We start from the raw sequence: 17297 nt of genomic DNA on the forward strand, positions 1-17297 counted from the left end.
TATTATTTAATATAAAAAAAAGTAAAGAAAAGGTCCACAAAATAATTCATTTCTATTTATTAAGTCTTTTGTGAAATCGTTTGGGTGTCATAATTAAATTTCTCCATAGCCCAAGAGCCCTATCCGTTACTATTAGGCCATTACTCGAGCATCTACTATCCCTTTTTGATTTTTTACTTTTCCAGAGTTATTACCCATATAAAGATTTTAGCGCTTTCACGTTTAATAATGTATTATACACATACGCATGTATTTCTCATGTTTAATACACGTATTTTTTACAAAAATTTCAATAAGACACAAAATTCACGTATTATACACATAATTCTCACATATTATTGAATAAAAATAATATATATTTTAAAAAGTGGTAGCCGAACAGTTATACTCAGTTTTTTTTCGAGCGGCTATACCCTTTAAAAAAAATAAATAAATAAATTGGGCCTCCTAGGGGCTATGCGGGTCCTATTAAATAAAATAAATAGTATAGCCATGTGCCTATACTCTTTAAATATCTAATGGGTGCCTTTTTGTTTTTTAAATTTTTTCTCCCTAATTTTCCTTTGTCGATAAGACTAATGTAGAGCATTATCCATTACGTTTAGGCCATTACCAAGGTATAGCTATTGTCCCCTTTTGATTTTTTACTTCTCCAGAGTTAATACTCATATTATACACGTACATACGTATTTTTCAATAATACTTCCATTTTCCGTATATGTCTTAAAGACTCAGTATAATGAAAGCAAACGTATAATACAAGTATTTTAATGATTATTTAATATCAAAGAACAAAAAACAAAGTCCACAAAATAATTCAAAACAATTAATTACTATTTACCAAGTAATTTACGAAATCAGTAAAATATTTAAATATTCACTAAAGAAATAATAATTAAAAAATAATTACTAATTAAAGTAATTTAAAAAAGGCTAAGGTATTACTTAATTACATGTATTAAATTAAAGAAGTTTGCCAAAAAAACAAAAGTGAAGAAACTAATTTTATATTTTTAAAATTTAAAATTAAAAAATTAAAAAATTAAAAATAAAAAAAGAAAGCAAAACAACCACTCCCGAGGAAATTTCGTCAGGAGAAACCTAATCCTGCAAACAGTTGCCAACATAGACCTATGCCGACAAAATTTCATTGGAAGAGGTTTTTTTTAAAAATAAATATAAACTTAGTATCTTTAATTCAATAATATATATTTTTTTTATAAAAAATTTCTTTTCAGTAATTAAATAATATCTTAGCCTGATTTAATTCCTTTCATTCTTAATTATGTTCTAACTATTATTTCTCTAGTGAATAATTAGTATTAAATATTTTAATTAACATCATAAATGATATTACTTAATAAATAGTATTTAGTCTTTAAAATTTTTGAATTTGATAAAATTCTTAAATACTAATTATTCACTAAGTAAACAATAATTAAAATATAAGTAATAATTAAAGTAATTACAAAAGAGAAATTCAGATAATAGTGTTTATAGAGTATAGCCGCGCGGTTGTACCTTTAAAATATTCTATCTGTATCGTATAGCCGCCCGGCTATACGCTTTAAAAAAATAAATAAATAAATTGGGCCTCCTAGGCGCTATGCGGGTCCTTTTAAATAAAATAAATAGTAGAGCCACGCACCTATACTCTTTAAATATCTAATGGGTGCCTTTTGTTTTTTAAATTTTTTCTCCCTGATTTTCCAAACCAAGTCTATGGCCAAGCCAATTGGCCCAACTGTCCAATGTTAACCATACTTACCTAACCATCATAGTGCTTTGTTTATAAACACCTTTATAGGAGTTTGGATTTTTAATGTGGGATTTTCACAAAGGGTACCTCAAAAAATAGGCCTACAGAGAAATCTATATTTTTATTGTTGGTGCAATGTGAAAATATATTTAAAGCCCTTCAAGGTCTCCGTGATGCATCTGTAAATGCCCTTCAAGGTCTTGCATCTATCGACCCTGATATTATTTGGCTTCTTATAGCTGATGTTTACTATTCTCTGAAGAAAAAGGACATGCCTTCACCCCCAACATCAGACAAACCTAAAATCTTACAAATTCCAGCCCCCATCCTCATCTCCAAAAGAGTACCTTGATGTGCAGTATGGAGGGCAGAGTTACGGTTTTAATGTTGACTTCCATTCTTTGTAAATATAGGAACCAAATGAAAAAGATACCGCACAAATTTTGCCTTGCCTTAATAATGACCAGATGAGCTGGAAGGTTTACACCCCACGCCAATGGTCAGGTACAAACCAATACCTATAATTTTCCATGACGGGCTCTTGATGGTTGCTGCATAATTGATCTTCACTTTGTTTCCTGTCTTGGCCATTTTGAGCAGTGCTTTCATGCCCCTTGCCCTTTTCATAGGAAACAACAACCACTTTGCATTTGGCTGATGATGTAGAGTTTGAACTCTGCCCCACTTCCATTTGTCTTCTAGCTAGACCATACTGCCTCTTGATTCTTCTAACTTGATAGGATAGGCTTCTCCAATGAAACTTAAATCTGGTATATTGGTATTCAAAACTGGCATTTGCACCATTAGATGGTTTGAATAAAGTATTTGTCATGGCCCTATTGCCGTTGGTGGTAGGTGTTGCCTGAGATGGTTAGCGCATCGTGTGGTAACGCCCATTTCCTATTGTTGCCTTGAGCTCACTAGATGGCAATGGACTAGAACCGTTAGATGGCCAAATGGAAATGAAAACCAAACCCTGTGGAAGTTGATCGTGGGGCAACCCTAGGCTGCAGTTGATGGCAATCGACTTGAACGAATTTCCAATAATTATATTATCACATCTCTTACATTAATATTTTCTTTTTATTTATCACCATAAATATTTCTACAAATAAATTTTCTACAAAAGGATCCTAGACAAATACATCTGTATATAATAAATTGATTTCTAACACCTACCACATATATAAGAGGAAAAACGTAGGTATTTGAATAGTTATGTGCATATAAATGCAATTTTCCTTCTCAAACACTAACCCTAACGCGAGCCGTCTTCTAGCCCCTTTCTCTCGCTCAGACTTAACTGGCGACCTCTCTTCTTCAATCCTCATCTCTCTCTCTCTCTCTCTCTCTCTCTCTCGCTCAAAGCACCATCGTCATCTCATCCCTGACCTTGGAGATTCCAAAATCGCTTTTTTTTTTTTCTACACCGCCTAGCGACCGCCTAGCAACCGCCTAGACCGCCTAGCGACTGCCTAGACTGCCTAGCCCGCCTAGCCCGCCTAGCCACTCCTAGCCCGCCTAGCGACCGTCTAGACCGCCTAGCGCCCGCCTAGACTGCCTAGCCCGCTTAGCCTCCTCCTAGCGTCCGCCTCCGCCTGGGTTTTAGTATCGCAACTTTGATTAAGAACGTCAATATACGGAGATGAATCGAAGTGCTGTTTCAGTTTTTTATTCTCTGTTTTCTATGTTTCTCCGTCTCTGGCACAGTCGGACCGCCACATTCACATGCAGATCTGCGATTTGCAGATCGCCATGATAGCTATGTGTGGTGGCTCCCGTGGGAATTGTCTTTGATGGAAAATTGAGGAGAAATTGTCTGCGACCACTTTATCATGTTTGCTTTGGTCATTGACCATTAACGTATTATTCTTTTTCATTTGGTTTTGAGTTCACAATTGTGTTTCTTATTTCTTGCTCTTGTTTCACAGTTTCGTAAGAGGATATTATTGGTCCCCCCTAAGTCCTTGTTTGGGCAGCATAACATCTAAAAGTTTTATTTTCGCATGAATGTTCTTTACGTACGATATTTTTGTTGCTTGTGATTGTCGATGATCATACGTCATCTAATTGGTTCCTCTTCCATTAGTGGTATGGGATTTTGTTCTGCACATTTCTTCATATTTTACTGTTAGAGTTGCTTTGTTGTGGCCTCCTTTTCGGAGCCTCCCTTTCTGTTGCATGGTTTTTGCCCCTATACAAGCCTTGGCAGTTCCAAAGTTGGGAGTAGTTTTTGGCGGTTCATTTGATCCTCTACAAGCATTGCAGTTCCAAAGTTGGAAGCAGTTACTAACGGTTTTATTGGGTGTTTTCAACGTTAACAGATAAGTTTGGAGTAGTTTCTTGTGGTTTGATGGTTACTTGGCCATGTTATGTTGTTACATTTAGAACGATCATCTTGGTGTTTTCTTTGTTACTTTTGTTTTCCTTTTGTTGTGTCATTGTGTTTATTTTTCTTGTTTTGTGGATTTGTGGGTTTTGTGTCTTTAGTTTTCTTTGTTTTTTCTGCAGCTTGGTTTTAGTAGGTTTTTGTTTCTTTTTATGGTTACTTGTTGTTTTGCTTTCGTTTTAGCATGGTGTTTTTAGTTGTTGTCTTGTTTCAGTTTATTTTTTAAGTTTTCTAATAAGGTTCTTCTACACTCAGTTTTGTTAGTTGTGTTCTTCTTGTTTTTGTTTTAAGTAGACATTTGCAGGTTGTCAGTTAAGTTCTCATGGTGTGTATGCACTGTTCTTTTTTCGTTTCTTTTATTTTGTTTCCAGCTTTCGTGCTTCTAACTTTATTTTTTAACCTTTTGTTTGGGTTTTGTTAGCTAGTTCTCTTTTCATACTGTTCATTTGTGTTTTTTAGTTTATTTTAATTTTTATCTCATTTTTCCTTGTTTTTATGGATTTGTGTTTGGTGTAGGCTGCAAGTTTCTAGTGCTGTCCAGCAGATATTGAAGGGATGTTAAAGCTTCCTCTTCTTTTTTCTCTTTTTTTTCCCATCGAGTTGTTCAGGTGTGAGTCTTTTTAAAAAAAATTACGCATTTGTTCTTGTCTCTCTTGTTTGGATTTTGGATAGTATTTGCTATTTTCAGTGCTATCTTATATACACTCTTAAAAGGAGAAAAAGAAAAAGAAAAATTGAATGACTATTTACTAAGCAATATAATTCATGAAGTTAATTATAATATTGAATACTAATTATTCACTGAATAAATAATAATTAAAATATACTTACTAATTTAACTAATTCAATCAGGCAAATATATTATTTAATTACTAAAAATAAAATTTAAAAAATTAATTAACCTAAACATCCTAAGTTTATATATATATTTTTTTAAAAGACCTCTCCGGACACGTGGCACCTAATGCCTGGCGGTCCTCCTTTTTTATATATAAAAATAGTACAGCCGAGCGGCTATACTCGGCATAGACCTGTGCCGACGAAATATCATCGGGAGAAGTGTTTATGTTATTTTTAATTTTTTTTATAAATATAATATTAGTTTCTTTACTTATTTTTGTTTGGTGTCTTAATTAAATTTCCCCAAAGCCCAACAATGACTATAGTCTTTTATATATATCTATATGGCTTTTTATCACAAAACGTCCCTGACGTTTACGAAACTATCAGATTGCATCCTTAAAGTTTTTTTGTATCACTTATGGTCCCTAATGTTAATATAGGTGCTCTTAAATAGTCCCTCTGTCAAAAAAGCTATTAAATCCAGGGATATAATCATCAAATCAATCCAAAATTATAAGGAATAATCTGGAGGCTTCAACCAGTGAGATTATTTCTTGTGGTTTCCTTGGGTGAATCTAGCAGAACAAGTATAAGCTAATTATTCCAGCTAGAAATTCAAAAGTATAGGTTCCTTGTTCTTCTTCTCTTTCATTTACCTTCTCCAGAGACAAGTATAACACGAATCTGTATTAGGGTTGGAGGTGGTTATTAAAAGCGTTAGAAAAAGAAGTGGACCATGAAAAAAAAGAAATTAAGGGCCTGTTTGGGAGTGCTTTTGGAAGGGCCAAAAGCGCTTTTGACAGCGTTTGGCAGAAAAGTTTAGAAGCGCTTCTAGGTCATAGAAGCGCTTCCTAGAGAAGCACCTGCCATGTGCTTCTTCAGGAAGCACTCCCAAGTGTTTTTCCACGAAGCACTTTAATTTTTTATGAAAATTCAAGATTTTTAAAATAAAAGCGCTTTTGTTAGGCAGAAGTACTTCCTAGAGAAGCAGTCCCAAACGAAATAGAGTTATATAGCGAAGTGCTTTCGCTAGCTACCTTTTTGGGCCATTCTTAATGCATTTCATTCAATACACTTTCGTTTTGACTAGATGCAACTTTAAGGGGTACATGTTTTGATTGCAAACGAGTTTTTTCTTTTTGCTTGCAGTCCTTGATGTAGAGGTAAGATGTTGGATTAGGCAGATATATATATATATATCATGAGCATGTCAAGGTCTCCACTGGGAAACATGAGGTCCAATTTATTTTCATTGTAATCTGTTTAAATTGTAAAATTTGGAAGGAAAAATCGTTAGAAACTAATGCAGAATGATATAAAGTTGGGTTTGGAGGTAGAAGGCTGCATCTCCTTCCCTTCCTCCTTGTACACTAATGGCTGCTACTTTTGCTGCTATGAATTATTAATCTCTCCGAGACCAAAGAAAAGGTCAGAACAGTTGGTGCTTGCCTATAATGAAATTCAGGGACAGCATAATAGAGTTGGAAAGAAATTTTCAAGTCGTTTTGTTAACAAAAGATATTCTCAAAGAACGAAGAAAAGAAAGAGAGAAAGAATAAGAAGAAAGAAAGAAAGAGAGAAGGGAAGGAAATAATATATATATATATATATATTTTATAATTTTGGATGGATTTGACGATTATATTCCTGAATTTAACAGTTTTTTTGACATAGGGACTATTTAAGAGCACCTACATTAACCTTAGGGACCATGAGTGACACAAAAAAAATTTAAGGATGCAATCTGATAGTTTCGCAAATGTCATGGACGTTTTGTGATAAAAAGCCTATATATATATACACACACACGTACGTATTTTTCAATAATACAATCGTATTCTATACACGTCTACCATTTTTTAAAAAGTAAACGTACAATAGTCGTATTCTACATGTACGTACGTATTTCTAATGCTTAATACACATATTTTTCACAAAGTTTTCAGTAAGACACACAAAGTTCACGTATTATACAAATAATTCTCACATATTATTGAATAAGAATAATATATGTTATAAAAATTATACTAAAATATTATATAGTGGACGATTAATATCTACTATGGATACGATTAAGCTAGCAAATTAATATCTATAAAATACAAACTAATGAAACTTGGAGGGTCCTTTTTTCTTTTTTTAATTTATTTACTAAATAGTACAGGTAGACCTTTTAGAATAGTATAGCCGTGCGGCTATACCACGATCTTTTAAAAAAAAATAGTACATGCTAATTCAGACATTCAAGTTGAAGGTTTCATGCTAATTCAGTGCAAGCGGTTGGATATTTTTATACATAATCAGTGTATCAAATACCACTTCTTAGCCCTTTTATGTTCTTTTTCTTTTTTTGGGTCGGATTTAGCTATTTCGATTTTGTACATTGATAAGTTTTGGAGCAGGGGGAGGATTTAATACGGGAAAGTGGAATACCATATACAATTGTGAGGCCTTGTGCATTAACTGAGGAGCCTGCCGGAGCAGATCTCATTTTTGACCAAGGAGAGACAATATAATGGTATATAATCAAATACAAGATCACTACTTTCTTTGTTGTATGCCTGTGATGACATGTGTTGCTCTTTCTGTCCCTTATAATAGTAATAGTACCTGAATGTTATGATTTATAGTATTTATATATATATATAAAGGGTAAGATATCAAGAGAGTGTAGAAAAATAGACAAGAGAGAAGTTTGGGTTGAATCACTCGATACTTTGATCATGTTGAGATACACCATATACAGGATGCTAGCGGTGGTCAACTATAACAAAAGAGGAAAATACATGATTACAAGGATTTTTGAACATAAATTGCACCAATCACGTTGTGATGGGAGGTTGACTTGAGATAGTGGGATTCTTGGCTCGATTGTCGTTCTCTTCACCCCTTGCTCAAGTGAAATAGAACCAAGTGGAGATTGAGATTGCCAGAAAGAAAGGATGAGAACCGTTCTCTGGAGAGACTTTTGGTAAAAATATCGGCTAATTGATGTTGGGAAGAGACATAATGTGTGCGAAGAACTCCATGCGCCAGTAATTCACTAACAAAATGATTATCAATTTCAATATGACACGTGCCAACGTGGAAGACTGGATTTGCAGCCACGTGAAGGGTGCTTAGGCACATGATAATGAACACTTCAATGGAGAAATTGATGGTAGGGAGCTTAGGCACTGATTCGAGTAGTTTAGATCATTTGAAAAAAAAAAAATACTTGCGTAAAGCCGCTCGGCTATACCTTTATATATATATATATATATATATATATATATATATATATATATATATATATGCCCGAGACGGCTATACTATTTATAAATTTATAAAAGGGACCGGCCTAGCGCCGGAGCACCTACGTGTAAAAACAAGTATAGCTGCGCGGCTATATTGTTTTTTTTTATTATTTAAATGATAGATTTGGAAAATGCTCGAGGACAGTATAGCCATGCGGCTACACTATTTGCTATTAAAGAAATGTCGAACTCTTCCTTGAAAATTATAAATGGCCATATGAGTCCAGGAATAGGGCAAATCACAAAATTGCACCCTCACCACACACACGTAGGTAACACATGGCTGCACATACGAGAGAGAGAGAGAGAGAGAGAGAGAGAGAGAGAGGACTTTTGTGCAACGTGTGAGAGGGTGGGGAGTAGGGATGGTGATGCGATGGGTTTTGGGTGGGCGGAGGAGGCTGCTGCGCAGTAAGGGTTTAAAGTTTTTAGAAGCGGCGGCAAGAAATGAGAAGAAAATCTGTCAACATATATTAATTCTCTCTCTCTCTCTCTCTCTCTCTCTCTCCCATTGCAGGTGTATGTTCTTGTAGCAGATGAAAAGCAGAGGGTTCTAGATTACGAAAAATCCACACTCTGCATTACGAAAAATCGGCCTATGCGGCCTGGGCGGGTCTGGGAGGAGCTAGAAGGGTCTGGGACGTGCTAGGCGGGACTGGGAGGCGCTAGGCGGGCCTGGGCGAGGCTAGGCGGGTCTGGACTGCGCTAGGAGTGTCTGGGCGGTGCTAGCCGGGTCTAGGCAGTGCTAGGCGGGTCTAGGCGGCGCTAGGCAGATCTGGGTGCCAAGGTTGGTCTGGTTCTGTTCTTTTGTTCTTTAATCCTACTGCCTAGCTATTCTTCTTTGAAGCCGATATTTCGAACAAGAACTGTATCAGATGCACCACCTTTTGACCCCAACAATATTGTGTCATTGCAGGCACATTTTCTTCTGCAGCCACTTTCTTTTACTCTCTTCTTCATGTTTAGCAAGTTTGAATTTGATGGGAAACTGAATCCTACTTTTGTGGAAGGGAATTCAAGCTCCCATTATCAAAACTATCCTTTGAATATCCTCAGCGCTTCTTTGGTTGGTTATAACTTGTTAGCGAGATATCCCTATTCTATTAGGATATTGTTTTATTTATTTCTCTGTGTATAGATATTATGTAATTAGGATACCACTTATTTTCCTAGTTTAATCCTACTAGGGTTTACATCCTGTATTATAAATACCTCCTTTTGGAGAATGAAATATATCTGAAAATATTCTACCCATATTGTTTGACTTGGTATGAGAGCCGACTTTCTGGTGACCTGTGTGTGTTGTGCCCACCCGTGTTCTACTCTGTGCCCTAATTTCCTTTTAGGGTTCTTGTGCCCGTGCCAGTGCTGTGTTTATCGTATCTGCTTTGTGTTGTGTTTGTTTCCGCTTCTATCATGGGTGATGATTCCAAGGTTGTTATTGATACTAGTGCGTCTACACCGACGGAGTCACGTCCCTCGCGTGATTACTCTACCCCGATTGCGTCTGACAAATTGGATGGCTCCAATTATGCCTCTTGGTCTCGTGGTGCACGTATTACGATTACTAGTCGTCGTATGGCAAGTTGGATCAATGGGAAGAAGCCTGCTCCGTCTCAAGATTCCGCTGCCTATGCTGAATGGGAGGAAGATAATTGTCTGGTGCAGTCATGGCTTCTCAATTCCATGACTAAACCAGTTCGTGCTTTGTTCGAACATGGTGATACTGCCTATGATATATGGGAGGCTGCTCGGAAGACCTATACTGTGACTCAGAATAGTTCTCGTTTGTTTCAACTCCGACGGCAATCCATCCTTATAGGTCAGAATGGTGAATCCGTGAAAGTGTTCTATGAAAAACTTCATGCTATTTGGCAAGAGATTGATTGTCTATGTCCGCATGAGTATAGTTGTTCTACTGATGGGGCTCGTCGTCTGAAAGAAATTGAAGCCGATCGAGTTTATGATTTTCTTGGCGGGCTTGATCCACCGTATGATGGTGTTCGTAGCCGTATTCTTGCTCTTAGTCCTGTTCCACCTCCTCTCGAAGCCTATGCCATGGTCATGGAGGAAGATACTCGTCAGTCCGCTATGCTTGGAGGGGGATCGCTGGCTCTCAAGGTTGATCCAGCACGTCAATGACCGGTCGCCCAGCACGACGCGATCGGTCGCTCTCCGTCTATGAAGTTTGGATCTTCTGCTGGATCTCATCCTTCCGCCCCTACCTCTACCTCTCTTGAAGGTCCGCTTAAGTGCCGCCATTGTAATGGAAATCATTACTCCGAGAAGTGTTTTAAGGAGCATGGTTATCCTGATTGGTTTGCTGACTACAAAGTTTGTATGTATGGCCCTAAGGCCACTTACACTGTGACTCCTGATGAGGCCCGTCCTCCGGCTCCATCTGCAAATCTATGTGCTTCCGATACTATGCCAGGTATGGGTTCTACTACATGGATAATTGACACTGGTGCTTCTGATCATATGACTTATAATGATAATATGTTTGATGAGTTGTCGCATAACCCCCGTGACCCCTATATTACTAGTGCTAATTGTTTACCTTCCCCGGTTACCGGTGAAGGTACCATCCATCTCACCCCTTCTTTACCTCTATCTCATGCCCTCTTGGTTCCCAATATTCATTGCAATTTATTATCTGTTGGGCGTTTACTTGATACACTTAACGCTTCTGCTACCTTCTATTCTACCCATTGTTTTTTTCCAGGATCTCAGGACTCATGAGAAGATTGGGCATGGTAAACGGATAGGGGAGTTATATTACTTACAGTTGCCGGCTGCAGCAGTTCGTGATTGTGTCGCTAATAAAGCTCTGAGTGGCAGTGTCAAAGACAAGCAACAACTTTGGTTATGGCATCGTCGCTTAGGACATCCGTCGTTTGGTTATCTTAGACATTTGTTTCCTTCGTTATTTAGTTCGTGTGATGAGTCTAGTTTCAAATGTGAGACTTGTGTAATGGCCAAGAGCCACCGTACTGTTTTTCCCTTAAGTAATAATAAAGCTGCTGTGCCTTTTGAGTTAGTACATTCTGATGTCTGGGGTCCTGCTCGTGTGACTTCTCATGGTTTCCGTTGGTTTGTTACGTTTATTGATGACTGCACTCGCTTAACATGGGTGTATTTGATGAAGAATAAACATGATGTTGCCTCTATTCTTCCTGACTTTTGTGCCATGGTGTCTACTCAGTTCCATGCTCGTGTTAAAGTTTTTCGCACTGATAATGGCGGTGAATATGTGAATCATACTTTGGCCCAGTTCTTTCGTGATCAAGGTATCATTCACCAAACTACCACTTCATTCACACCTCAACAGAATGGTGTGTCTGAAAGGAAGAATCGTCAGTTACTTGAAGTTGCTCGCTCTCTGATGTTGGATATGTCTGTTCCCCATCATCTTTGGGGACATGGTGTCTTGGCCGCTGCCTACTTGATTAATCGTACTCCTAGTCGGGTTCTTGATTTCAAGACTCCACTTGATGTGTTGTGTGCTCTTACTCCTCCGGTTTCGGTCTCTAAGTTACCTCCGAAGGTGTTTGGGTGTGTTGCGTATGTTCATGTCTACTCCCATCAACGGAGTAAACTTGATCCTTGTGCTCTCCGCTGCGTCTTCATTGGTTATTCTACTACTCAGAAGGGTTATAAGTGTTATCACCCGCCTACTCAGAATGTACATGTCACTTTGGATGTCACATTTCATGAAGAAGTACCCTATTATGTTTCTCCCTCCTCTCCAATTCAGGGAGAGAGGGGGAGTGAATTGAAGAGTTTCGGAGTGGAAAATATGGAAGTTTTTGGAACTGAAGAAGGAATTTCTGGCGAACAGGAAGCGACCAGTCGCAGGGAAGACGCGACCGGTCGCCAACGAATCTGTGATGAAAACGACTGGTCGCACATAGGAAGAGACCGGTCGCCTGCCTCGACGAAATAATACAGTACCGATACGAGCGAAGCGACTGGTCGCAATGATCTCACGACCGGTCGCAAATGAATTTGCCCAGGAAACGACCGGTCGCACATAGGAAGCGACCGGTCGCTCGCCTCAACGAGCGACGACAGTACCGATACGAGTGACGCGACCGGTCGCGAGGAAAGTCACGACCGGTCGCCAGACGATATTTTTGGTGTTTTCGAGCCTCTTTCAGAAGGACATAACAGTAATATTGGCGACACTCGTACAGATGAAATTGATAATAGACCACCCTCTGCCCTGCCATTGCCTCAATCAAGTTGTGATAATGAGGTACTTTCTAGTGATGTGCCTACCTATTCTTTGCCCCCACGTACTACCCGTGGGAAACCTAAAGTGCAATATTCTCCTGATATACATGCCAAGTCTAAATATCCCATTAACCATTATATGTCAACTCATCGTTTATCTAAGTCATATGCATCATATTTGTGCCAATTATCTAGTGTATGTGTGCCAACTAAGTTGCAGGATGCTTTTTCTGATCAAAACTGGGTAGATGCAATGCATGTTGAGATGGAAGCCTTGAACAAGAATGCTACTTGGGAGTTAGTTCCTTTACCAAAAGGAAAAAAGGCAGTTGGGTGCAGATGGGTGTTTACTTTGAAGCACAAGGCTGATGGTTCCATTGACCATTACAAGGCAAGATTGGTAGCAAAAGGGTATACTCAGACATATTGAGTGGATTACACAGAGACTTTTGCTCCAGTAGCTAAGCTCAACACTGTACGCGTACTCTTATCCTTAGCTGCTAACCATGACTGGCCGCTGCTACAATTTGATGTCAAAAATGCATTCCTCCATGGTGACCTCAAGGAAGAAATATATATGGATCATCCGCCGGGTATCCCTGTGACCTCTAAGGAGGGTGTGGTGTGCAAGCTACGGAAATCCTTGTATGGATTAAAGCAGTCTCCAAGTAGGCATAGGAGCAGGGTCTAAAGATCCAAGGCATCCATCTTTTGCCATCCGGTGAATCCTATCTTGGCCAATGTGTCCAAGTTTGAGGTGCCACAATTTAGTTGAGTTATCCACTTCTCTAGGCCTTTTAGGTCTAGGTGCATCTTTATCTATACAGTTAATACTACCATTCATTTCTAAATGAAAAAGACCATCAATCAAATTTGCATAAGCAATAATTCGATTATTATGTGAAATAGAACAAAGTAGTTTGTCAAACAAAACAACAAATCCGTCTCTTAAAAGCATAGAGATAGATATTAAGTTCTTTACACAACCAGAAATGAAATAACAATTATTCAAATTCAGGGTCTCCCCGGAAGGTAGATTGAGACGATAGGTGCCTACAGCTTTGGCAGCTACCTTAGTGCCATTACCCACAGTTAGCACCATTTCTCCTTTTCCGAGTCTTCTACTTCCTACTAGTCCCTGCACACAATTGCAAATATGTTGACTAGCTCCTGAATCAACTATCCAGGTAGAAGTATTAACTGTAAAAACTGATTCAAGAACAAGAGTGTTACCTTCCGAAGGCTTGTTCTTTAAGCTTGCGAGGTAATCCTTGCAATTTCTCTTCCAATGTCCATCCTTTCCACAGTGAAAGCAAGTTCCTTTCGGTTCCTTGCCTTTCTTTGTTATTTTTCCTTGCTTGGGTTTTAGAAAACCTTTCTTCTTCTTTCCCTTATCCTTACCTTTCGGTTTGGATTTGGAAGAGGAGGAAGAACTCTTTTCAAACACCGCAACTGTCCCTTTCAGCCCTTTATCCTTTGAGATATTCTTTTCAGCTACTATAGCCATATTGAGTAGCTCAGATAAGGAACTTTCCATCTTTCCCATATTATAGTTCATAACAAATTGGGAAAAATCTGATGAGAGGGACGAAAGAAAAAAATCTTGTTGAACTTCAGCATTAAATGGACAATCCAATTTTTCTAATTTCTCAAGCAATGATATTATCTTGAGACCATGCTGATTAACCGGAGTCCCTCTTGTCATCTTTGTGTTGACAAGTTCACATATTGTATTGAATCGCAAGCTACGAGTAGCTTCACCATAAAGCTCATTAAGATGAAGCAATATGGAAGCACAATCTTCCATATCTTCATGTTGTTTTAGTAGCTCATCATTCATGGATGCTAGTAAGTAACATTTACCTCTACTATCATCCTTAACATGCTTCTCATAAGCAGTTATTTCTTCCTCAGTAGCTTCTTCGTCAGGAGCAATATGGGGTGGGGCTTGTGTCAACACATAATCAATCTCATCCATTTTAAGGACAAGTTTCATTTTGCGAAGCCAACCCGGATAGTTCGTGCCATCAAGGATGTAATTGTTAAGTATCGATGAGATTGGGTTTTTAACGGCCATTTGAAAATTCTGCAACAACGTAAACAAATTTTAGTTTAGATTAATCTTCTACCAAAAACTTAGGGTCTTTAAGTCATGTTGGTAGCTCCCACTATTTTTGGCAAATTTCATATCCTTCTTGAAATCCGAGAGTTTCCGTTGAAACTCTTAGTGGGGATGGGAGTCTCAATTTCATATAGTTTTCCTCAACCTAACAGTTTGTTGGATTGCTATCTTACTAATGAGAGGATACTCTTATCCAATCACATCATTCATGTGAATACCCATCACTATGGCCTCTAGAGAACTAGACCTCAACCTAACAGTTTGTTGGTTTCGTTCGTCTTAGTTAAGTTATTCCCACCATGCTTGTGGGTATAGGGTTTCAAGCATGACCTCAACCTAACGATTTGTTGGCCACACTCGTTATCTATCCGCACTACATCAAGTATGTGTAATAGGCTTCCCTTGGATGGTTACAAGTACTGGATGTTGCCTCACTGAGGTACAACAAAGTGTAAATGTGCCACCCAATAAGAGACTACCATAGTGGAAGGCCACAAAATAGCATTCAAAATGCCATTTCGCTTATCAACTTAATATTGCTTTGAGGGTAGTAAATTTGTCTCATTTTAATCCAATTTTAATCCTGTTAAAATTACCTATCTAATCTCATTAAATGGTTCCCAATGCAACATATTAGTAGCACATAATACTCCCACTAAATATTTTAGAAACCATTTGCTTAAGATAGCGAGAATACATGGTGCTACTAATTGGTTAATTATTGTCATTACCGAACATTCAAATTGCATTGGGCTTATAGGATGATTATGGACTTTCTTGTTGATCCAACACGAGCCACCATGTTGGATCATGGTCTTGGAAGGTGATTCATTTTAATTACGCGCGCATAAAAAAATAAATTAGGCATGAAAGCCATTTCATTATTACATAGCCAAATAAATTAGGCATGAAAGCCATTTCATTATTACATAGCCAATCAAAATCGAATACATATCCAATAAGCGGCCAATCACATAGCTCAATTGTTTGGTTTAAGTCCATAACCATCCTTTAATTATTTAAACGCTTTAAACAATTAAACTAGCAATGTAAATACATGCTCTTGGGTTGCATACATATGTGGGTTTAATTCAAGTGGTAACCATATTCAAAATAAATTTACCATGGAGTGAAAACGTTTTACTACAATAGCAAAAGTAATTGTGGAAATCTTTTGGACATAGTTACACTTATCATATATGGTAATTAGGTCCAAAACTATTCAACAATTAATAATGGATCCAAAGTTGATCCACTAGGGTGTGGGGTTAAAGCATGCATTTGTATAATACAAAGTGGTGATCATGATTATTCCAACAAGGTGAATAATCATGAATGTGACTAGGTAGGCCAACCACACTCACCAAAGTAATCAAAATTAATTTTAGTGTGGTGGGTAAATAATTAGTGATGGGAATAATTTGAACAACTTTTGCATTTTATATCAAATCAACATAATTTAAATCTAGATAGCCCCACACACTCACCAAAGTAATCTTATTAATTTTAGTGTGGTGGGTAAATGTTTATTGAGTTGAAACATTTTGAAAAACTTTTAATTTTATAATAAAACACCATCATCATCTTTTGACCTATTTTGGTGGAAAATTCCACTAAACACAATCATCAAAATTAGTCACCTAACTTATGGATCAAAAAGATCCCATAACAAGAACATCAAGAACACCAAGAACATGCATATGAACTTATATGAATGTTCATGCTATTTCCGGAAAAATCCATATTCCATTTTAACCATCTCATGCTCTTAGTATCAAATATTTCATGAAGTTAAAATCATGGGGTTTTAATGCAACTATGCTCTAATGTTCATACATACATATATGCATACAAAGAGAGCATCAATCATCAAAACATAAATCCGGAAATTCAAAATCCCAAACAACCCCTTTCACTCCATTTGATTTACACTTAATCATATCAAAATAAATCAAGTATAACCATTATACTTTTAAATGAATTTATAACCCACATATGCATCTCTAAACCCTAGAAACATATCAAGTTCATGACCTATGGCTCTGATACCAATTGTTGGTTTTAAAACATTTTTAAGAAGTTGATTTGAACATTAAACATACAAATTAATCAAATTAATTGCAGCGGAAGAATATGGTGGTTGTTTAAATTCAAAACAAAACTTCTTCCAAGTATCTTAAGCCATGAACATTGATATGATTTCATAAAGTGAAAGTACAAGAGAAAAGGATAAGATATAATTACCCTTGAAGCAATTATATGAACCAAGTTGTGTTTTGGTCTTCTCTTGATGATTTCCCTTTGTTGATCTCCTCTTGATCTTTCTCCTCCTTGTGAGCCACAAAAGTATATGGCCTCTAAGTCTCCACACCAATGGAACCTTGAGATGAGAAGAGATATCTTGAAAATACAAGGATGCTAGTGCAAGATCCTCAAGATTGGTTTCAATCTAAACCCCTTTGAAAGATGATTGTGTTTCACTCTTGAAAACTCACAACTATCTCTCTTTGATCTCCCAAACCTATTTGGTTGATGTTGGATTGTGTTTGTGTGTAAATAAGCTTATGGAAACAATTCCCATACACCTTTACTTAAGCATTTTCGGCCAAACCCCATTGGGCTTCCAAAATTGGGCCTTATGACACTTAAGCC

General features: G+C 37.4%; 1 protein-coding gene across 1 annotated transcript; it reads right to left on the bottom strand.

The window, feature by feature from the left end:
* Window positions 1-13499: 13499 nt before the first annotated feature.
* Window positions 13500-17190, bottom strand: LOC148292547 (uncharacterized). Its single transcript, XM_088246229.1, has 3 exons — window positions 16890-17190; window positions 13757-14609; window positions 13500-13661 (listed from the first exon to the last, which is right to left on the bottom strand). Exons 2-3 carry the CDS (start codon window positions 14598-14600, stop codon window positions 13645-13647), a joined length of 861 nt encoding a protein of 286 aa, XP_088102355.1. The 5' UTR covers window positions 14601-14609; window positions 16890-17190; the 3' UTR covers window positions 13500-13644.
* Window positions 17191-17297: the final 107 nt, after the last annotated feature.

This window comes from Prunus avium, chromosome 8, assembly GCF_965620075.1.
Source record: "Prunus avium chromosome 8, drPruAviu1.hap1.1, whole genome shotgun sequence".
NCBI lineage: Eukaryota > Viridiplantae > Streptophyta > Magnoliopsida > Rosales > Rosaceae > Prunus > Prunus avium.

Bases quoted from the DNA above. Each gene is read 5' to 3' on its own strand.
- LOC148292547 (XM_088246229.1), bottom strand. From the start codon at position 14,600: ATGGCCGTTAAAAACCCAATCTCATCGATACTTAACAATTACATCCTT.